The 18,596-nt window shown below is 40.2% G+C and overlaps 1 protein-coding gene across 1 annotated transcript in view; it reads right to left on the bottom strand.

The window, feature by feature from the left end:
* Positions 1-18,596, bottom strand: part of FKBP9 (FKBP prolyl isomerase 9) — a 42,587-nt gene that overhangs the window by 17,137 nt on the left and 6,854 nt on the right. The window contains exons 2-6 of the mRNA XM_043873476.1: positions 11,344-11,489; positions 10,620-10,809; positions 10,208-10,353; positions 5,327-5,516; positions 1,148-1,293 (exon numbers count right to left, since the gene is read on the bottom strand). Of these exons, the coding sequence (XP_043729411.1) occupies positions 1,148-1,293; positions 5,327-5,516; positions 10,208-10,353; positions 10,620-10,809; positions 11,344-11,489 (818 nt within the window). The remainder of the gene's footprint in view (positions 1-1,147; positions 1,294-5,326; positions 5,517-10,207; positions 10,354-10,619; positions 10,810-11,343; positions 11,490-18,596) is intronic.

Consider the following 18,596-nt stretch of genomic DNA (forward strand, 5'->3'; position numbering starts at 1 on the left):
ATATTCACATGTTCTGCAAATTAGGACATGGACATCTTTGGGGCCAGTATTCCATCTACCACATTAATAATGCTTATTCCTGGCTGGTGAGATTATGGGAAATTTTTGTTGTTAATGAGCTATGTTTTTCTAAAGTCAACATATATTATCTGTGTGATTTTTTTTTAAAGTTTGCTCTTTGGGTGACAAATATTCTAAAACTGGATTAATGTGATAACCGCTCATCTCAATACATTTACTAAAAATCATTGAGTTGTATACTTAAAAATAGGTGAATTTTATGGCATATCTCAATAAAGTTGTTAAAAACAAAAGCCAAAATAATGCACAGTATAGCAAATACAGACAGCAATATTATAATCATCAAACTTGCTCATTATCAATTATCCCACCCCCCCCAAAAAAATGGTAATTATGTACCATGACAGAAGGGCTTCCCAGGTGGCTCAATGGTAAAGAATCTGCCCGCTAATGCAGGAGACTCAGGTTTGGCCCCTGGGTCAGGTTCGATCCCTAGGTCAGGAAGATCCCCTAGAGTAGGAAATGGCAACCCATTCCAGTATTCTTGCCTGGGAAATCCCTTGGCCAGAGGAACCTGGCAGCCTATACAGTCCATGGGGTTGCACAGAGTCGGACACAACTGAGCGACTGAACACACACCACAACTGAACATACACCACGATAGAGGTGCTCATTATCACTACAATGGCAATCACATTACAATGTATAAACGTACAAAATAGCACATACACCTTAAATGCACACAATGTTATATGTCAAATATACTTCAACAAAAGAAGCGGGAGTTGGCATTTACTTTCATATAACTCAACAAAGAGAAAATATAGTTTTACACATACAGAAAAAATAAATACATAGCAAGATGTTAACAACTGGTGAATCTAAGTGGAATTCACTGCACAGTTCTTTCAACTTGGACATAGTTTTAAATTTTCCAAAAGGAAAGCGGGCAGGGGGAACAAGGAGAAACGCCAGAGCACCTCTAGAAACTAGAGTTATATCTGAGCATTCAAGTCTGAGGCTGGACTTTGGCTTCTAGGCTTCGGCTCTGAAAGGCCCTACTCCAAGCATTGTGGAAGCAGCGACTGGTCTGCCCAGTTGACCCTAGAAGGCACGCAGAGCTCACCTCTTCCTTCCTCACCGTAGCCCAGGTGAGGGGGGACCACGATCCTCCGCTTCTCTCCAATGCAGACTCCAAGTAAACCTTCGTCAATCCCGGGAATCACGTAGCCCTGCCCAATGTACGTGTCAAAAGTGCGGTTCCGCGAGTAGCTGGGAAAAAGGAAAAGAGCTTGATCACAAGGGACGCCGCAGCCGCTGTGGGGTCGGTACCGTGAAGCAGCCAGAGCGTGGAGGCCTCCAGGCCAGAGGTGGGGGGCACCCTAGAGCCGGAGGACAAGCCAGGAAACATGCTCCCCTGAAATGGTGAACAAGGGTCCACACACGGCGTGGGAGCTGCTTCCAGCAGAAATGCTCACAGAAAGAAGCCCTCCAGCACTTGGCTTTAGTCAGGTTATGAATTGGATGCAGGTTACAAGAAGCAACCACGCAGGAATGGAGCTAATGCAAACAGGACTCGACTCTTGGGGACCATGTTTATTACTCTAATATAAAGTTTCAAAGGAAAGCCAAAAAAGGGGAAAAAATTAAAAAGAAATTAACAATTTCTCTAAAGAGGAGAACACCTGTTTATGGGAGACATGAATATTTGGGCTGCCAGAAAAGTAGTATATGTACTGAGAGCAGTTTAACTCTCCAACCTCCGCCAGGGCCTGGATGAACCCGCCCTGCTTAGTTGCTGCTCATCAAGCCTCCTGGTGAGTACCTGCCTTTCTCAATGCCTCTGGCAGGAGACCCGAGCATTCCGCTCAGTGGAGAGATCCAGCCTCTCTGGTTCTGATTAGACTATGAGTTTGGAGAGAATAGGGATAAACTTCCCAAAGCCTGATGATTCCAGAATAAAATAATAAAACTTCACATGTCAGGTCTGCTACCAAACTGAAATGCAATGATCTGCGCCCATTACCCACCCTTACGTGGCGCAGATGTGGCAAAAAGCTTGTCCTGAAAGAGCCAGTTCACCATCGGTGTCACTTCATCAAACACAGCCCAAGGATGATGGCCTCAGAGAGGAGGGCCAGCAGTGGGGCCAGGGAGATGAAAAGCAGAGCTGTGAGGGGCTCTTCCTTCTCAGCCACCCTCCCCCCCCCCGCAGGGACCACAGAGCCACAGGGCATGAAGAAATGACAGCATCAAGTGATTCTCCTCAGCCAGGAAGCAGGCTGTCTACATACTTATCTGTATTTCATTGTATATGAATTGAAGACCTATTAAATCGTCACACTAGTTCCCTGTGAAGAGGGGAACTAGGAGGTTGATGGTCAAGGAGAGGGGGAAAATTCTTTATTGTTTATCCTTTTATACTTCTAGAATTTTAAATCATGTCAATGTATCACTTAATAGGAAAAAATGATGTTTACAAAGAAAAAGAATATTCTCTATCATACAAATTAAGAAGTTACAATAGCTAAAGGTGTGATAGTGGCCCAGGAACGATAACTAGATCACTAGAAAGGGATAAAAATTCTAGACTAAGACCCAAAGTGTATATAAGAATTTAGTACATAATAAATCTCAGATTTTAGATGCGTGAGGAAAAGACAGTTATTCAATAGTGTTGGAAAAACTAGCTAACCATCTGAAAAAAAACATTTAGATCCTTATGGTCATACTGAACACCACAATAAATTCCAGATGGATTAAAGATTTAAACATGAAAGAGTTTACAAGCATGGACAGAGTCTGTGTAAGGTTTTTAATATTTGCCTCAAGTGGTGAAAATGGAAGGGGTTGATGTGAAATTATGACATTTTACTAAATATCTTTGCATTGTTTCACTTATACAATAAGAACATAATAGTTTCTCAAATAAAAATTCTAATAGAGAATATTTTAAAGGATAAAAAAATAAAATAAATAAATAAAACAAAAAAATAAAATAAAATAAAACAATTAGAAGGGCATGAGGAAAATACAGGTAAAAATTTATATACCCTAGGAGAGGAGAGAGACTTTTAGTAAGTTATCCAAAACAGAATATATATATGTAAGAATTTACATAAGAATAAAGGAAGCCATAAAGTAGATGTGGAATGCATTTAATAACATAAAAGGTTATATTTAAAACATATCAAAAATCACAATAACCAAAGTTAAAATGCAAATAAATAAGCAATAGGCCTTCAACAATATGCAACCATAAAAGAGTTAATATCTTTAATGTATCAAGATCTAAATTAAGAAAAGGACAAATACCAATATCCTCAATATAAAAAGAGGCAAAAGACACAAACAGGTAAATCACAAAAGAAAATATCCAAATAGTAAATAAACATTTGAAAATACTTCCACCTTAATAGCAATCAAAGAAATTCAGATTAAAATTATAAAATTCTATTTTTCTCCTATAAATTAGCAAAGATAATTTATAAATGATACCTAATGTTGCTGAGTTTGCAGGGAATGGGGTATTCTTAGTGATGTAAAACCTTCCTTAAGGTAGCTTGATAGTTATATCAAAAGCTGTAAAAATACACATAACCTTAGATCTAGAGATTCTTCTAGACATTTATCCTAAGGAAACAATTATATTATTTAAGATTTTACTGCAAAAGTAAGTACTGCAGCTCTACTTAGGACATCAAAAGGTAGAAAACATTGAGGATTGATTACTAAATTAAGGCAAATCTTGATAATGGAATATTACTTAGTTCTTAGGATGAGTTAGATCCCAGTATACTAAAATGGAAATCTGTTTGAAACCTAAGAAAACTGTGGCTCCATTAATAAGCGAAGAAATCTGGTATCTACTAGGAAAATGGCCTTTCAACTAGAAATATAATTCCAGGGAATAAAAGACAGAATCAAGCTCATATGTGACTAATCACACACATGTGCACACACATACACACACACTGAATTTTTTTTTTTATAGAAAAAGAATAAAAACAACTCAATGTCATCAGTGGGGAATGGTTAAATAAATATGGTATGTTCACCCAATTCACTGCAGACAAAAAATGAGTTCTCTCGATGCATTAATATGGAAATAGTCCCAAAGTGAAAAAAAGCAAGGGGCAGAATAGTGCATATAGTACATAGCATTATGTTATGTATGGATATGTAATACATAATGTTATATATGTACGCATATAGTATTCTAAATGCTATATTCTATAAAGTGAGAAGATATTAATAATATAACAATTGTATTTGATTATATCTGCATTAGAAAAAAATCCACACATTTGAAGAATAAGAAAAGAAACTTATTAATAAAAGTGATTAACTCTAAGTGGCTTGTGGAGAGGGGGATGTAAGGTTGGCAGGGATGATTAATACAACATATCTTAATGCATATTTTATTTTAATTTTGAACAATGTAACTATTGCCTTTTTCAAAAAAATCAAATAAAAAATTTAAAAGAGGGGATCCTAGAAGCAGGAAAAATGAATTATGCAAATAAAATTACACCATATAAAAATTCTTCTGTAATGTTTCTGGATGACTAATTAAACAGGAAGTCTCTTACCTCAGAGAGACAGGAAGACTGATGTCACTACTTGTTTGCTCTATAGGAAGCTAAAGGAATGTTTTCCAGACAACACAAACCAAATGCCTGTTGCCTGATCAAGACTGCAAGCTAAGCTTGATAAACAATACAAAACTGACTAATGACAGGTTCAGTAATTAACCTCCTAATTAGTATCAGGATGGGAGCATAATGCAACCAAACAGTTCCTGCAGCAGATAAGTCATCAAAGTTTGCAAAGCACTTCCACCTACCTTCTCTCTTTCTCTTTGAGAAAGGAGCTAACAACAGGGGAAAAACTGAAGATCAGAGAGGTTAAATGCTTTAATGTGCCACATACAGGGCCTGGAATCCAGGTCTCTTGATACCAGGTCTATTCTCTTTCCATCCTACGGCCTGGACTTCCCTTCCAGTCACTTCCCGTCTCAGACTCCAGACCTGGGTTTGTACTTGGATTGTTGAGCACAGTCTACAGGGGTGGTGGGAGTCTGAGCATGAGCCCTCCTGCTTTCCTGCAGACCCCATCTCCTACAGAGCCAGGGGAGACTGTTCTAACACCCTTGAAGGAATTCAGTATCACACAATACAAATCTATACTGAAGATGAAAATACTAACTCCAGATCAGCACTGACAAGTATACAGATCATGGTCCTGCCAGCTGCAAACTGCAGTTAATAGATGTTCTGGTCGGTGAAGGACCCTGTTTGCTCACCTGGAATCAAAGAAGGTGCCGTCCAGGAGCGTGCCGTTGTAATGATACCTGAGAAAGTCCCCGCTTTGACTTCGCCGCTCACAGTTTTCAGGCACTACTTTATTCTCAATGGAAATGCCATCCTTAGGGTTATGGAGGTCCAATAACGCAACGTCAAACACCAGAGATGCCTGACCAGGAATGTCTTTCCCTAGAGTGGAATGAAGTAAGATGATGAAATCGGGACACAAGATTTAGGAAGTACTGTAACTACAATTCAACACCCACCACATTGGTGTTACACATTCCTTGAAGTTTTCAAGCCAGGAAAATAAATGTTTTTTCACGTCTTGGGTGAAACATGGAACATTCTGTCTCACTACGGTGTCCAACCATGGGCTGACAGGTATAATTTGAAGCCTGACTTCCTCAGAAACAGGAGCAAACCGATATTAATGACATGGAGACCACTGTGACCACATTTTCTATGCTTGTGCTTGCAAATCGAGGCTCTAGGTGGGTGGTTATGCACCCACATGCAAACCCAAATACATACCTTCGTGGGCTTCTGTTTGTGTACAGATGCAAATCACAGACATTCCAAAGCTCAGATATGGTTCTGGAGAACACTACATAGACTTGTTCTTCGGAACTCACAGTCAATTTTGAAAAAATTTATTTTATTGACGTATAGTTGTTTTATAATGTGTTAATTTTTGCTGTATAGCAAAGTGATTCAGTCATACATATATTCTTTTTCATATTCTTTTCCATTATGGTTTACTACAGGACATTGACTGTAGTTCCTTGTTCTATACAGTAGAACCATGTTGCCCCTTCATTTCATACACAGTAGTTTCCATCTGCTAATTCCAAACTCCCAATCCATTCCTTTCCCACCGCCCTCCACCTTGGCAACCACAAGTCTGTTCTCTGTCTGGGAACTCGCAGCCAATTTTTTAAAGAGGCAAAAATTCACTCCTTTAAATGCATCCAAAACAACATACAAACAAAACTAAAGTTAGCTAAGAGGGGAAAAGGAAAATGCCACCCACAATCCAAAATAGAAATAGTCCTCAAATCATGTCTATCTCATTTCAGGGTGCTACTGCTTCTCTTGGATATTCCTGACAGTGAGGATTTACTGAAAATGTGCAACGGCATAATCCACATGAAGAGATTATTGGGCACTAGCTCTTCTTGCAGAGGCTCAACATCCACCAATACCTAACTCTAAACCCAGGACTCTGGGATAAAAGGAAGTTAGTTACCTGACAAACCACCTCCGTCAACACTCTTACTTGCCATTTGTTATGCCATAAAAGGAGAAGGCCTGGGCAAGTGAACCACTGGGCATCCCAAGCATGTGCTCCTTCAGCTGTCTCTGTTGCAGAATCATTCCCCCATCTCCTTCCCTTCAGAAGAATGGTGAAGTTTGCTCAAAGTGGGCTGCCAAGTTGGCCTTTGGAATGCCAGGTGTGATCAATCCCTTTGGAATCCCAGGTGTGGGTATGGGAGGGTGTGTGTAGAATGTTAATCTTTTGTACTTTTCAGTATCTTTTAATTCAATAGAAAACAGAACCCCTTAAAGTTTCACTTAACCCTGAAAGTGAAGTGAAAATGTTCATCGTTCAGTCATGTTTGACTCTTTGCGACCCCATGGACTGCAGCCCGCCAGGCTCCTCTGTCCATGGAGTTTTCCAGGCAAGAATACTGGAGTGGGTTGCCATTTCCTTCTCCAGGGGATTTTCCTACCCAGGGATCAAACCTACATTGCAGGCAGATTCTTTACCATCTGAGCCACCAGGGAAGCCCTGGTGTTTAAATTTTTCTAGCATTATAAGGTACTACCTGAATGTTTGCTTTTTTATAACAACTTTCAGTTCAGTTCAGTCGCTCAATCGTGTCCAACTCTTTGCAACCCCATGGACTGCAGCACACCAGGCCTCCCTATCCATCATCAACTCCCGGAGTTTACTCAAACTCATGTGCATTGAGTTGGTGATGCCATCCAACCATCTCATCTGCTGTCATCCCCTTTTCCTCCCACCTTCAATATTTTCCAGCATCAGGGTCTTTTCCAACAAGTCAGTTCTTTGAATCAGGTGGCCAAAGTATTGGGGTTTCAGCGTCAACATCACTCCTTCCAATGAATATTCAGGACTGATTTCCTTTAGGATGGACTGGTTGGATATCCTTGCTGTCCAAGGGACTCTCAAGAGTCTTCTCCAACACCACAGTTCAAAAGCATCAATTCTTTGGCGCTCAGCTTTCTTTATAGTCCAACTCTCACATCCATACATGACTACTGGGAAAACCATAGCTTTGACTAGCTGGACCTTTGTTGGTAAAGTAATGTCTCTGCTTTTTAACATTCTGTCTAGGTCAGACACAACTGAAGCGATTTAGCAGCAGTAGCAGCTAGGTTGATCATAACTTTTCTTTCAAAGAGCAAGTGTCTTTTAATTTCATGGCTGCTGTCACCATCTGCAGTGATTTTGGAGCCCAAAAAATAAAGTTGGTCACTGTTTCCATTGTTTCCCCATCTTTTTGTCATGAAGTGATGGGACCAGATGCCATGATCTTAGTTTTCTGAATGTTAAGCTTTAAGCCAACTTTTTCACTCTCCTCTTTCACTTTCATCAAGAGACTCTTTAATTCTTCTTTGCTTTCTGCCATAAGGGTGGTGTCATCTGCATATCTGAGGTTATTGATATTTCTCCTGGCAATCCTGATTCCAGCTTGTGCTTCATCCATTCCAGCATTTCTCATGATTACTCTGCATATAAGTTAAGTAAGCAGGGTGACAATATACAGCCTTGACGTAATCCTTTCCCAATTTAGACCAGTCTGTTGTTCCATGTCCAATTCTAACTGTTGCTTCCTGACCTGCATACAGATTTCTCAGGAGGCAGGTCAGGTGGTCTGGTATTCCCATCTATTTCAGAATTTTCCAGTTTGTTGTAATCTACAGAGTCAAAGGCTTTGGCATAGTCAATAAAACAGAAGTAGATGTCTTTCTGGAACTCTCTTACTTTTTTGATGATCCAGCGAATGTTGGTAATTTGATCTCTGGTGCCTCTGCCTTTTCTAAATCCAGCTTGAACACAGGAAGTTCACGGTTCACATATTGTTGAAGCCTGGCTTAGAGAGTTTTGAGCATTACTTTGTTAGCATGAGAGATGAGTGCAATTGTGCGGTAGTTTGAGCATTCTTTGGCTTTGCCTTTCTTTGGGATTGGAATGAAAACTGACCTTTACAACTTTATTGAGATTTAATTCCCATACAATTCACCTACTTAAATTTATGCCTGGATAGCTGAGCAGAATGTCAAAGTATAAAGCATTTAAAAATAACTATTTTAAATAAACTATTTATTTTAAATATTTAATTAGTAATTGTTTAAAATAAATGAATAATATTCCTCACATCAGGCTAGGCATCTCATTTTATCTGGTAATTCGTATACATGTGGATGAAGACAAAAGGATTTGAGAGTCAAGGGGAACAAACTTCTACTAGTCAAGGATGACACAATTTGAGTATCAATAAGATAATAACATATCTTGAGGAGGGGAGAATTAAGATATATTTATGGTAGCTGTTTTCAAGCTGCTATATTTTTCTTTTAGAAGGTTTTTAAAGAAACTTCCTATGGCAAAAACCACTACAATATCGTAAAGTAATTAGCCTCCAACTAATATACATAATTGGGGGAAAAAAAAATCACATGTTTTGTGACCAGCAAAAAAAAAAATAAAGGAACTTCCTGCAGATCCTAAGTACCAAAAGTAGAAGTCAACAGGAAAGAAGGCACACCTCTCCTGCTGTGTATACAGACCTAGGGCCAGGAAACATAGCTTGGAAAATATTATATTAGGGGGTTATTAGAACTTGGGTACCACTATCAGTAAACTCCTTAAATAGCATCACATTTTCGTTTCTTTCTTTTTTTTTTTTCCTGGCCACACTGCTCGGAGGCTTGTGGAATCTTAGTTCCCTGATCAGGGATGGAACCCATGCCTGCTACAGTGGAGGCTTGAAGCCCTAACCATTGGACATCCAGGGAATGCCTCATTTCTATTCTTAACTAAATATATCAGCTTGTTTAAATGCCTGAAGGTCTCATTGTTGTGTCAGCTTGTCAGTGTGATTAAATTAAATGTGCCTGAAATTCAAACATGAGTAACTAAGAAATTCTATCTATCAGCCAGTAAACAGTTTACCATTTGCCTCCACAGTGAAACTACAAACTGAACACTAATCCAAATTAATGTATCCTCTAAAATTATATCAGTACTTTGCATTTATTCACATGGAGCTAATGCCTCAGGTAAAACCCATTAAGGAGGTACAAATCAGTGAAAAAAAAATGACAATTCTGGCAGCATATGCTGAATTTCTACCTTGATGGCTACAACCTTTTGACTACCTGGTTCAAATCTAATTTCACAGAAGGGAAAACATAGGCTGGAGAGGTTGGTGCCTAAGCTTACAGATTCTGAGGCAATGACAGACGGCTTACTTAAGAACAAAAATGACCGTGAATAGATGAAGATTTCTGCATCTTAACCATCAGTCAGCAGTTGACCTAGACTAGCAGTGTCCACCAGAACTTCTGCGGTGATGGGAGTGCTCCGTATCTGCCTGTCCAATACAGTAGCCCTTGACAACAAGTGGCTTTTAAGTACCTGAACTGTGGCAGTATGACCAAGGTACAGAATTTAAATTTTTATTTAACTTAATTTAAATGTAAATAGCTAAATATAGCTGGTGGCTACCCTACTGGACACTGCAAGTCTAGACCAAAAGTTCTGGTGGGTTTCACCTGGTAAGTTAAACCAACCACTGCAAAAGGAATAAAGACAGATGAGAGTAGCTTGAAGAATGGGAAGAACTTACCGTCTCCATCTTCTCCATAGGCCAGAAAAGGAGGAATGGTGATGATGCGTTTTTCTCCCACACACATCCCCAACAGCCCTTTATCCATTCCAGGAATCAGCCAGCCAATTCCCACATAGGTGTCATATGTTTTCATGCGATTGTGACTGAAAACCAATGAGAAAAGGGAGAAGTTCCATACCACGAGGGCATTTCTAACTCATCTTTCAAAGGGTTTTTGTTACCTCAAACTCAGCTGACCAATGGATTCATACCCATCCCTGGAGAAAATGCAGGTATGCACCTTTGTTCCCAATCACAGAGCACTTGGGAACAAGTTCCCTTTCTGGTTTCTCCATGGCCATAAAAAGTGGATGAGACAGAAGGAACTAAGGGACATTTCAATGATACTAGTACAAATGGCAGGACGTACCTCGAATCAAACAGTGTCCCATCCAAGAATGTTCCATTGTAGTGGTATCTTACAAAATCAGATACCTGGATGGTCCGAGGGCAAGTGGGAGGCTTGAAGTAAGTGTGAATCTGAACCTGATCTTCCGAATTCCAAATATCCATCAGAAGTACATCAAAATGAAGCACTGAATCTGGGGGGATCACACCAGCTAGAAAATAAAGAGAGCTCACACTGAGAAGCTGCTGCCTTTCAAAGAAACACCGAGGATGCTGCCAAGGTGAATGGAAGCCAGAAGGGCTCAAGAGGTCGTATACGATTCCAGAATGAGTGATGTTCCCTCCAAATGAAAAAAAAAAAAAATTTTTTTTTGGCCATACCCTGCAGGTTGTAGGATCTCAGTCCCCCAAGGAGGGATTTAACCCGGACCACAGCAGTCAAAGTCCAGTATTCTAACCACTAGGCCATCAGAGAACTCCCTCCCAGTGAAACTTAAATAAAAGAGGAAAAACAAAAATTTCCTCTCAACAAGAATAACATTCAGTATACCTGTGTTAATAACACTTCTTTCATATCTAGAATAAATCAACTTCAGATGAAATTTCAGCCGTGTGTGAGTGTTTACTGCTTCTCATTTTCCACTACCTGAAGCTTCAAAAGACTCTCTATTCTGCCTGACTGAAGAGCCAGCAAATGTTCTGGTTGTTTTGGCAAATGTTTTCACAAGTACAGAACAAACACTTACAAACGCCGTCACTTCCATAGGCCAGCTTTGGAGGGATCTTCACAAACCGCCTCTCATTTACACACATCCCGACCAGAGCTTGATCCATCCCTGCTATCAGCTGTCCTTTTCCCACGAACACGTTGAAAGTGGAGTCTCTGTCATAGCTGGAGACCCAAAGGGGAAGGAGAGAGAAGAAGAGTATAAATAAGCCAATCTTAGTGAAGCCAACCTGTAAAAAAGTACCCATGGACACAGTGAGGTCCCTGCAAAACAACAAACCCACATATCTATTCTGATGCAGGCAATGTCTTCACTGGACAGTACTTGCAGGGTTGGGATTTTTAAACTACCTTGAATATTGCCAGCAAATCTAGTCAGTTAAGCATCGGCATAAGTCTCTGGAAAAAAAATAGAGAGTAGGAAATGGCAACCCACTCCAGTATTCTTGCCTGAAAAATTACATGGATGGAGGAGCCGGATGAACTATAATCCAGGGGGGTTACAAAAGAGTTGGACATGACTTAGTGATTGAGCTTGCACACACACAATGTACATCATTTTTACTGCTGTGTAAAGCAAATAAAGATCATTCTCAAAATATTATGGCTTAAATAATATATATGTCAAATTTGTTGCAAAATAGCTTACCAATTCTTCCATTAAAAAAAGAATCGCTTACTCCATTTCTATGCAATTGGTACCTAAGAGCAACATCACAGATACCAATGTGCAAATTAATACTAACTTTCTTTTTCAAATTTATTTTTATTGAAGCAGAGTTGAATTACAATGCTGTGTTAATTACTTCTGTACACCAAAGTGACTTAGTTATACACACATGCTCAGTCACTCAGTCATGTCCGACTCTTTGAGATTCCATGGACTACATCCTGTCAGGCTCCTGGAATTTTGCCTGTGGAATTTTCCAGGCAAGAATACTGGAGTAGGTTGCCATTTCCTACTGCAGAGGATCTTCCCGACCAAGGGATCGAATCCGCATCTTCTGTGTCTCCTGCAGTGGCAGGCAGATTCTTTACCACTGAGCTACCTGGGAAGCTCATATATATGTATATATGTATGTGGATATATATTCTTTTTCATTTTTATTTTCCATTATGGTTTATCACAGGATAGTGAAGCTAGGTCCCTGTACTATACAGTAGGCCCTTGTTGTTTATCCATCCTATGTATACACCGGTTTACATCTGCTAATTCCAAACTCCCACTCCTACCCTGTCCCACCCCCTTCCCCTTGGCAACCACCAGTCTATTTTCTAGATTCCTGATTTTGTTTCTGTTACTAATTTGCCTTTCTTTTCTTCTAAGTCACTAAATTAAACAAAGATGCAGTGTGGCGTAGCATGAAGGGCACTTGAACTCTCTTAACCTCAGTTTCTTCCACTGCAAAATGTGAGTGACAATAATAGCCATCACAAGATCTGTATAATACAGGAATGTGAAAAGGGCTCTGAAAACCCCAGGATTATGCCAATATTACTATACATAATTATTGCAGGTGACAGAAAGTCTGAAGTAATCTTTAAGTCACTAATAAATGTGTTTTAAAGGCTAACTGGTGATGGCCTGAAGCAGGAAAATAAATAATGGAATCATGGCTACAATCCAAGTTCTCATCCTCTTTAATGCCAAACTTAGCAGCAACAAGGGGGTGCCAATAAGGAGACTTTACTAGGGGCTTTGAGGAATATAAAAAATTCCAAGGCATGGACTTTGCCTACAAGTACCTTATAAACTGACAGAGACACCCACAGGGTTTTAGACACTGTGTTTAAGAAAATAACTACAAAAAAAAGAAAAGAATACAGAGCTTGGTTTATAATAATAAAATGCTAGAAATAACTTAGAAGTCCAAGAGTATGGCACTGGTTGTATATAAGACAAAGACATATAATAAATTCTCTATGGTCATTTAAAAATAAAAGATATCTGCTATAATTATATAATATATAGCATTACAATACATAACTACAGTTAAAATACTGTATAGTGAATATAGTTAATGGTGACTATAGCTAACAATACTGTATTGCATTATTAAAAGTTGCTAAGAAAGTAAAATCCTACGAGCTATCATAAGAAAAAAAATTTTATAACTATGCATGGTAATGGATATTAACTCTTAGTGTGGTGATCATTTTGCAATATATATGAATATAAAATCATGTTGTTTACCTAAAACTAATATAATGCTACATGTTAATTATACATCAATGAAAAGTTTTTTAAGATTTTATTCATTGGCACAGAAGAACATACACGTGAAGAGAAAAGAGCAGGTTATAGAGCCACATATAAAATAATCCCATTTTGAATTTACTTATATAGATGCATATGAAAAATCCACAAGGTGAAACATGAAAATACTATCTATAGTAATCTATGAGTACAAGATTTCAAGTGGCTTAATGTATCTTCTCTTTAATTCTCTCAATTTCAAAATGATCATGGAATACAGTCAGCCCTCTGTATCCTCAATTTTCACTTTATGGATTCAACCAACTGGAAATTGAAAATATTTTTTTTCACTTCTGAAAGTTCCAAAAAGCAAAAACTTGAATTTGTTGAACACTGGCAACCATTTACATAGCATTTGCATTGTGTTAGGTATTAGAAGTAATCTAGAGATGATTTAAAGTTTACAGGAGTGCCTTGGTTACATGCAAATACTACACCATTTTATATAAAGGACTTGAGCATCTGAGGCTTTTGGTATCCAAAGGGGTCCTAGAACCTGACCCCCGTGGGATACTGAGGGACAACTGTGCTTGTGTAATAAACCTTAAGAACTGTTGGAATTCACCTCACTAGGATGTGCTGCCCTTCTTTGGTAAATTACTTCTACCTTTTTCTCATTTTCCCCAATGATCAGCTTGGGAGAGCAGCACAGTCCACCTCACCACCCATCAGGGCAGCTTTGTCAGATCTGTCCCCTCCTTCCCTTTCTCCTCCTAGCTTTATAGTCCATTTTACTGCCTTCTTTTCTCCAAGGTCAGTGAACAGAAAGCAAATGTCCAGTTCTGGCTAACAAGCCAGAGGACAAAAGCGCATGATCAGCTTTGTGCCCAAGTGGCTCTACATCTCCACCCTCTATCTCCAGGGGAAACAAAAAACCACCCTCGGAATGCCAGCTGTCCAATTTCACTTGGCTGGGATCTTGCCACACCCTGAACCGTCATCAAACTGGAGGATTTAGGTTAACAATGGACCAGAATTTAAGCTTCAAAAGCTTCCCAGGCACAGAACATGTGCAAACAGCAACAATGCACAGGCTGGAAACTTTATAGTTTTCATTCACAGAACCCAAAATTAATGAGAGTTTTTAATAATAACTACTGTTTAGAGAGTATTTATTATGTACCAGGCACAGGGGCAATTAAGCTTTTCTATATGTGCTAAGTTGCTTCAGTTGTATCCAACTCTTTGTGACCCCATGGACTGTATAGGCTCCTCTGTTCATGGGATTCTCCAGGCAAGAATACTGGAGTGGGTTGCCCCTTCTCCAGGGGATCTTCCTGACCCAGGGATTGAACCAGCAGCTGTTCTGTCTTCTGCATTGGCAGGGCAATTCTTTATCACTAGTGCCACCTGGGAAGCCCAAGCTTTTCTATACACTACCTCATTTAATCCTCATACAACACTTTAAGTATCAGTAAGTACTGATACTCAGGTCCCTTGAAGTTGAAAAAATTTCTCAAGCGCACAAAACTAGCCAAATGAGAAAAAAAGTTAGAACCCAGGACTGTCTAAGTTTCACCCTCCAGGCACAGAGCCTCCCTAGATGGTGTATAAAAACTAGTGTGGCCTTATGGCATTAATTTATTCATTTAATGACAATCAAGAAGATCCCTGGAGAAGGAAATGGCAATCCACTCCAGTATTCTTGCTTGGAGAATCCCATGGACAGAGGAGCCTGGCGGGCTCCAGTCCATGGGGTCCAAAAGAGTCAGACACGACTTAGTGACTAAACAACAGCCTAAGCAACACGCCCAAAACAAAAAGCACCTTTCCAAAAGAAAATATATAATTTACATACATGAAAAACTAACAAACAATGCAAGGCCAGTTTTGTCTACTGCTGAAAACTCTGACCATCTGGAAAAATAAATCGTTCTGAGCAAGTCTATGCTGATCACTCTGACTAGCACAAATTCATGTGCAGGGTCCTGCCAGGAGTTGGTCATGAAAATTATTTCTGCGACCGCTGGAATTAGCACTTATTCAGCGTGTCCCAGTATCTGGCTGTTTTGCAGATGCCCCAGCCAAGGTCCTGCAGGAAACAGATGATATGCCTAAAGTAGACAACTCCAGGGCGCTGTGGGCAGGGTGCAGAGAAACATTAAGGGACAGTGCAATAGCTCTGGGGACAAGTAGGGAGTGCTGTCACACCCAGGCCTGAAGGATCCAGGGACAGACAGGGAGCTCAGAGCACCTGACAGAAGCTAAGCTAGGACCTTTGGTTTAGGAACACAGCCCATGTGATGACTGTACAGGCAGGAAGTCAGAGGAATAAATATCTCCACCTCACCCTCCCTATTCCCTCTGATCTCCTGCGGATGTCCCATCGGCTGAACCCAACTAGAAGCCAGACTACAAGGGGGTCACTGATATAACCCATATTATGCACACGTGGTCCATACAGGTCAACCTCCCAGAGCAAAAAGAAGTGGAACTGGGGGTAAGGGGACCTAGAAAGGCAAATGGAAATTATCCAGAATGGGACTTCCCTGATGGTTAAGACTCCACCTTCCAATGCAGGAGACATAGACTCGATCCCTGATAGGGGAACTAAGACCCCACATGCTACAGGATGTGGCCAAAAAAAAAAAAAATGTGTTTTTTTTTATGGAAATTATCCAGCACATCCAACACCCCCTTTCCTCTCCACCAGCTTATTTTTTCTCCCCTGATCATTCATTCTTGTAGACCCTTTGATTGCTGACACTTCTATCTTCCTCTGCCCCTAGTGGGGACTGGGGTGGCTGCAGCAGCCTCCAGTGATGCTCTTCAAGATAATTAGCCCAAGGACCACTAAGACAGAAGCCATCACCTAACACCCATCATCTTCAACTCACTCAGCTGCCGCACAGAAGCACAAATTGTCCTGTGCTTATTCCTCAGGACAGGTAACTACCTCCCTCTGTGGCTGCGTTCTTAAAGATCCCAAACTGGAGCTCTATTTCCGAATGTAGGTTTCAATCTGTAGTGAGGATGAACTTTAAAAAGAACACAAGGCAAACTGAACACCCTCCTTTCTCAAGAGCCCCTACAACTCATTCCTTCCTCAAGCTCCTCAGCTTCTCTTTTTAAAAAAGAACTTAGAAAACCAGTGCAGGGACCCTTGCTGTCAAAAGATGGCAACATTTTGGAATATGGAAAGGGAACGAAAGAGCAGAAACTGATGCAGAAGGGAAGAAACAGAATTTAGGTGTATACAAAAGGGGATCTGGCCAAAGGTAGACACCATGTGCTGCCCAGAGGCTGCAGAGTAAAAGACGAGCAAGAGGGCAGAAGGAAACTTGGAGTTTGAAAGTTGGAATTCAGAACAGCTACACTTCACTGTGAGCCCCTTCCCAACTCCCGTAGCTTAGCAACCATAATTTTAAACTTTATGGAAATTATTTAAGTGCTTTTAAAATTCAGTATATGTGCATTGATTTTAAAATTAAATTAATTTTAAAACTTTTTGCCAAAAATTGACATACATGTATACTACCTATGGTTGAGATTATTCTGATCTCAGGTTCAGAAGCAAAGTTAAAATGGCCATTACCAAAGGGAAGAGAATATGGCCCTACGGTTAGCAGAGCTGAAGCTCTGATCAATAATAAAAGGAAAAGATAGTTTTCTCTAAATGCAATTTTATATTTAGTTTAGACAAACGAAAACTGGATACATTACTCCTGCCACATCTTTACTGAGGTATAATTGACAAAAAGTGTACATATTTAAGGTGTGTACACTGAAATCATTGCCACAATTAAACTAGTTAACATATCCATCACCTCACATAGTTACCATTTTCTTTTTTAAAATTTTATTTATTTATTTTACTGTGCCAGGTTTTAGTTTTGGCATGCAGGATCTAGTTCCCCAACCAGAGATTGAACACAGGCCCCCTGCATCAGGAATTCAAAGTCTTATCCACTGGACCACCAGGGAAGTCCCTTCGTTTTGTTTTTGTGGTAAGAACATTTAGTTTTACCTTTTTAGTAAAAGGTATACTTATGTCAAGTATACAATACAGTGTTATTAACTATATTCACATTGCTTCACATTAGACTGAATAAACTTGTCTTGAACATTAAAGAGACCGCCATATTTTGAGAATTCATAACAGGAGGGAAACAAGTTAATAAAGAGCCAGTCCCCTGGGCTCAGGAACCACTGCTGGTGTTTCGGAATCGATCAGATGGCTGGTCACCTGGGATACAAGGACTGTGGTCCTTGCCCAAGCCCGTGGTGAATAAGACTCACGAAATGCTCAAAAGCAGAAACTCATCTCCTAGCTGGATGCCTAATCCTGGGACGACGCAGGTGAGATTCAACACCCTCCCCAGGCTGAATTCCACCACTGAGCTTGGGCGCAACTCAGAAGTGAGGAGGCCAAAACTGATGTTCCTGCCTCCCACCCCTGCTCCCCACACTTCTTACTCCCAAAGGTGACTCTGGGCTTCCTAGAGGCTCCAGCAAGAGTATCTCCCTCAAACAACCACCTCTACCAGCAACTAATGAGCCCTGGCAGAGGGGAAAGGCAAGCTATTAATGATCTACCCAGATGGAAAAATGAGAGGAAGAGAGAGAAGGTGAGAGAGAAGAGAGGAGTGAGGAGGAACAGAAAGAGCGCACCTATTCACACCTCCATGGAGGGTCAGACCTTAACCCGTGAGCGGTTGGCTTCGACAGTCTTTGGTGCATTAAAATATCATTAAAAGAAAAACTTTGCAAAGGAAAGTAAAATCATTACACTGCTATTGTAGATTTTTGTTTTCAAGCAACTGCACAAGTTAAAATGTCAGATCTCTAGAAATAATTCTTTTTTCACACAAGTTCTCAGTCCAGTAAAATGCGATAGTAGTTGGTGGTTTAGTCACTAAGTCATGTCCAACTCTTATGACCCCATGGACTGGGGCCCGCCAGGCTCCTCTGTCCAGTCCACAGGATTTCCTTGGCAAGAATACTGGAGTGGGTTGCCATTTCCTTCTCCAGGGGATCTTCTCAGCCCATCGATGGAACCCATGTCTCTTGCATTG

The sequence above is a fragment of the Cervus elaphus genome, chromosome 18 (assembly GCF_910594005.1).
Source record: "Cervus elaphus chromosome 18, mCerEla1.1, whole genome shotgun sequence".
Lineage (NCBI taxonomy): Eukaryota > Metazoa > Chordata > Mammalia > Artiodactyla > Cervidae > Cervus > Cervus elaphus.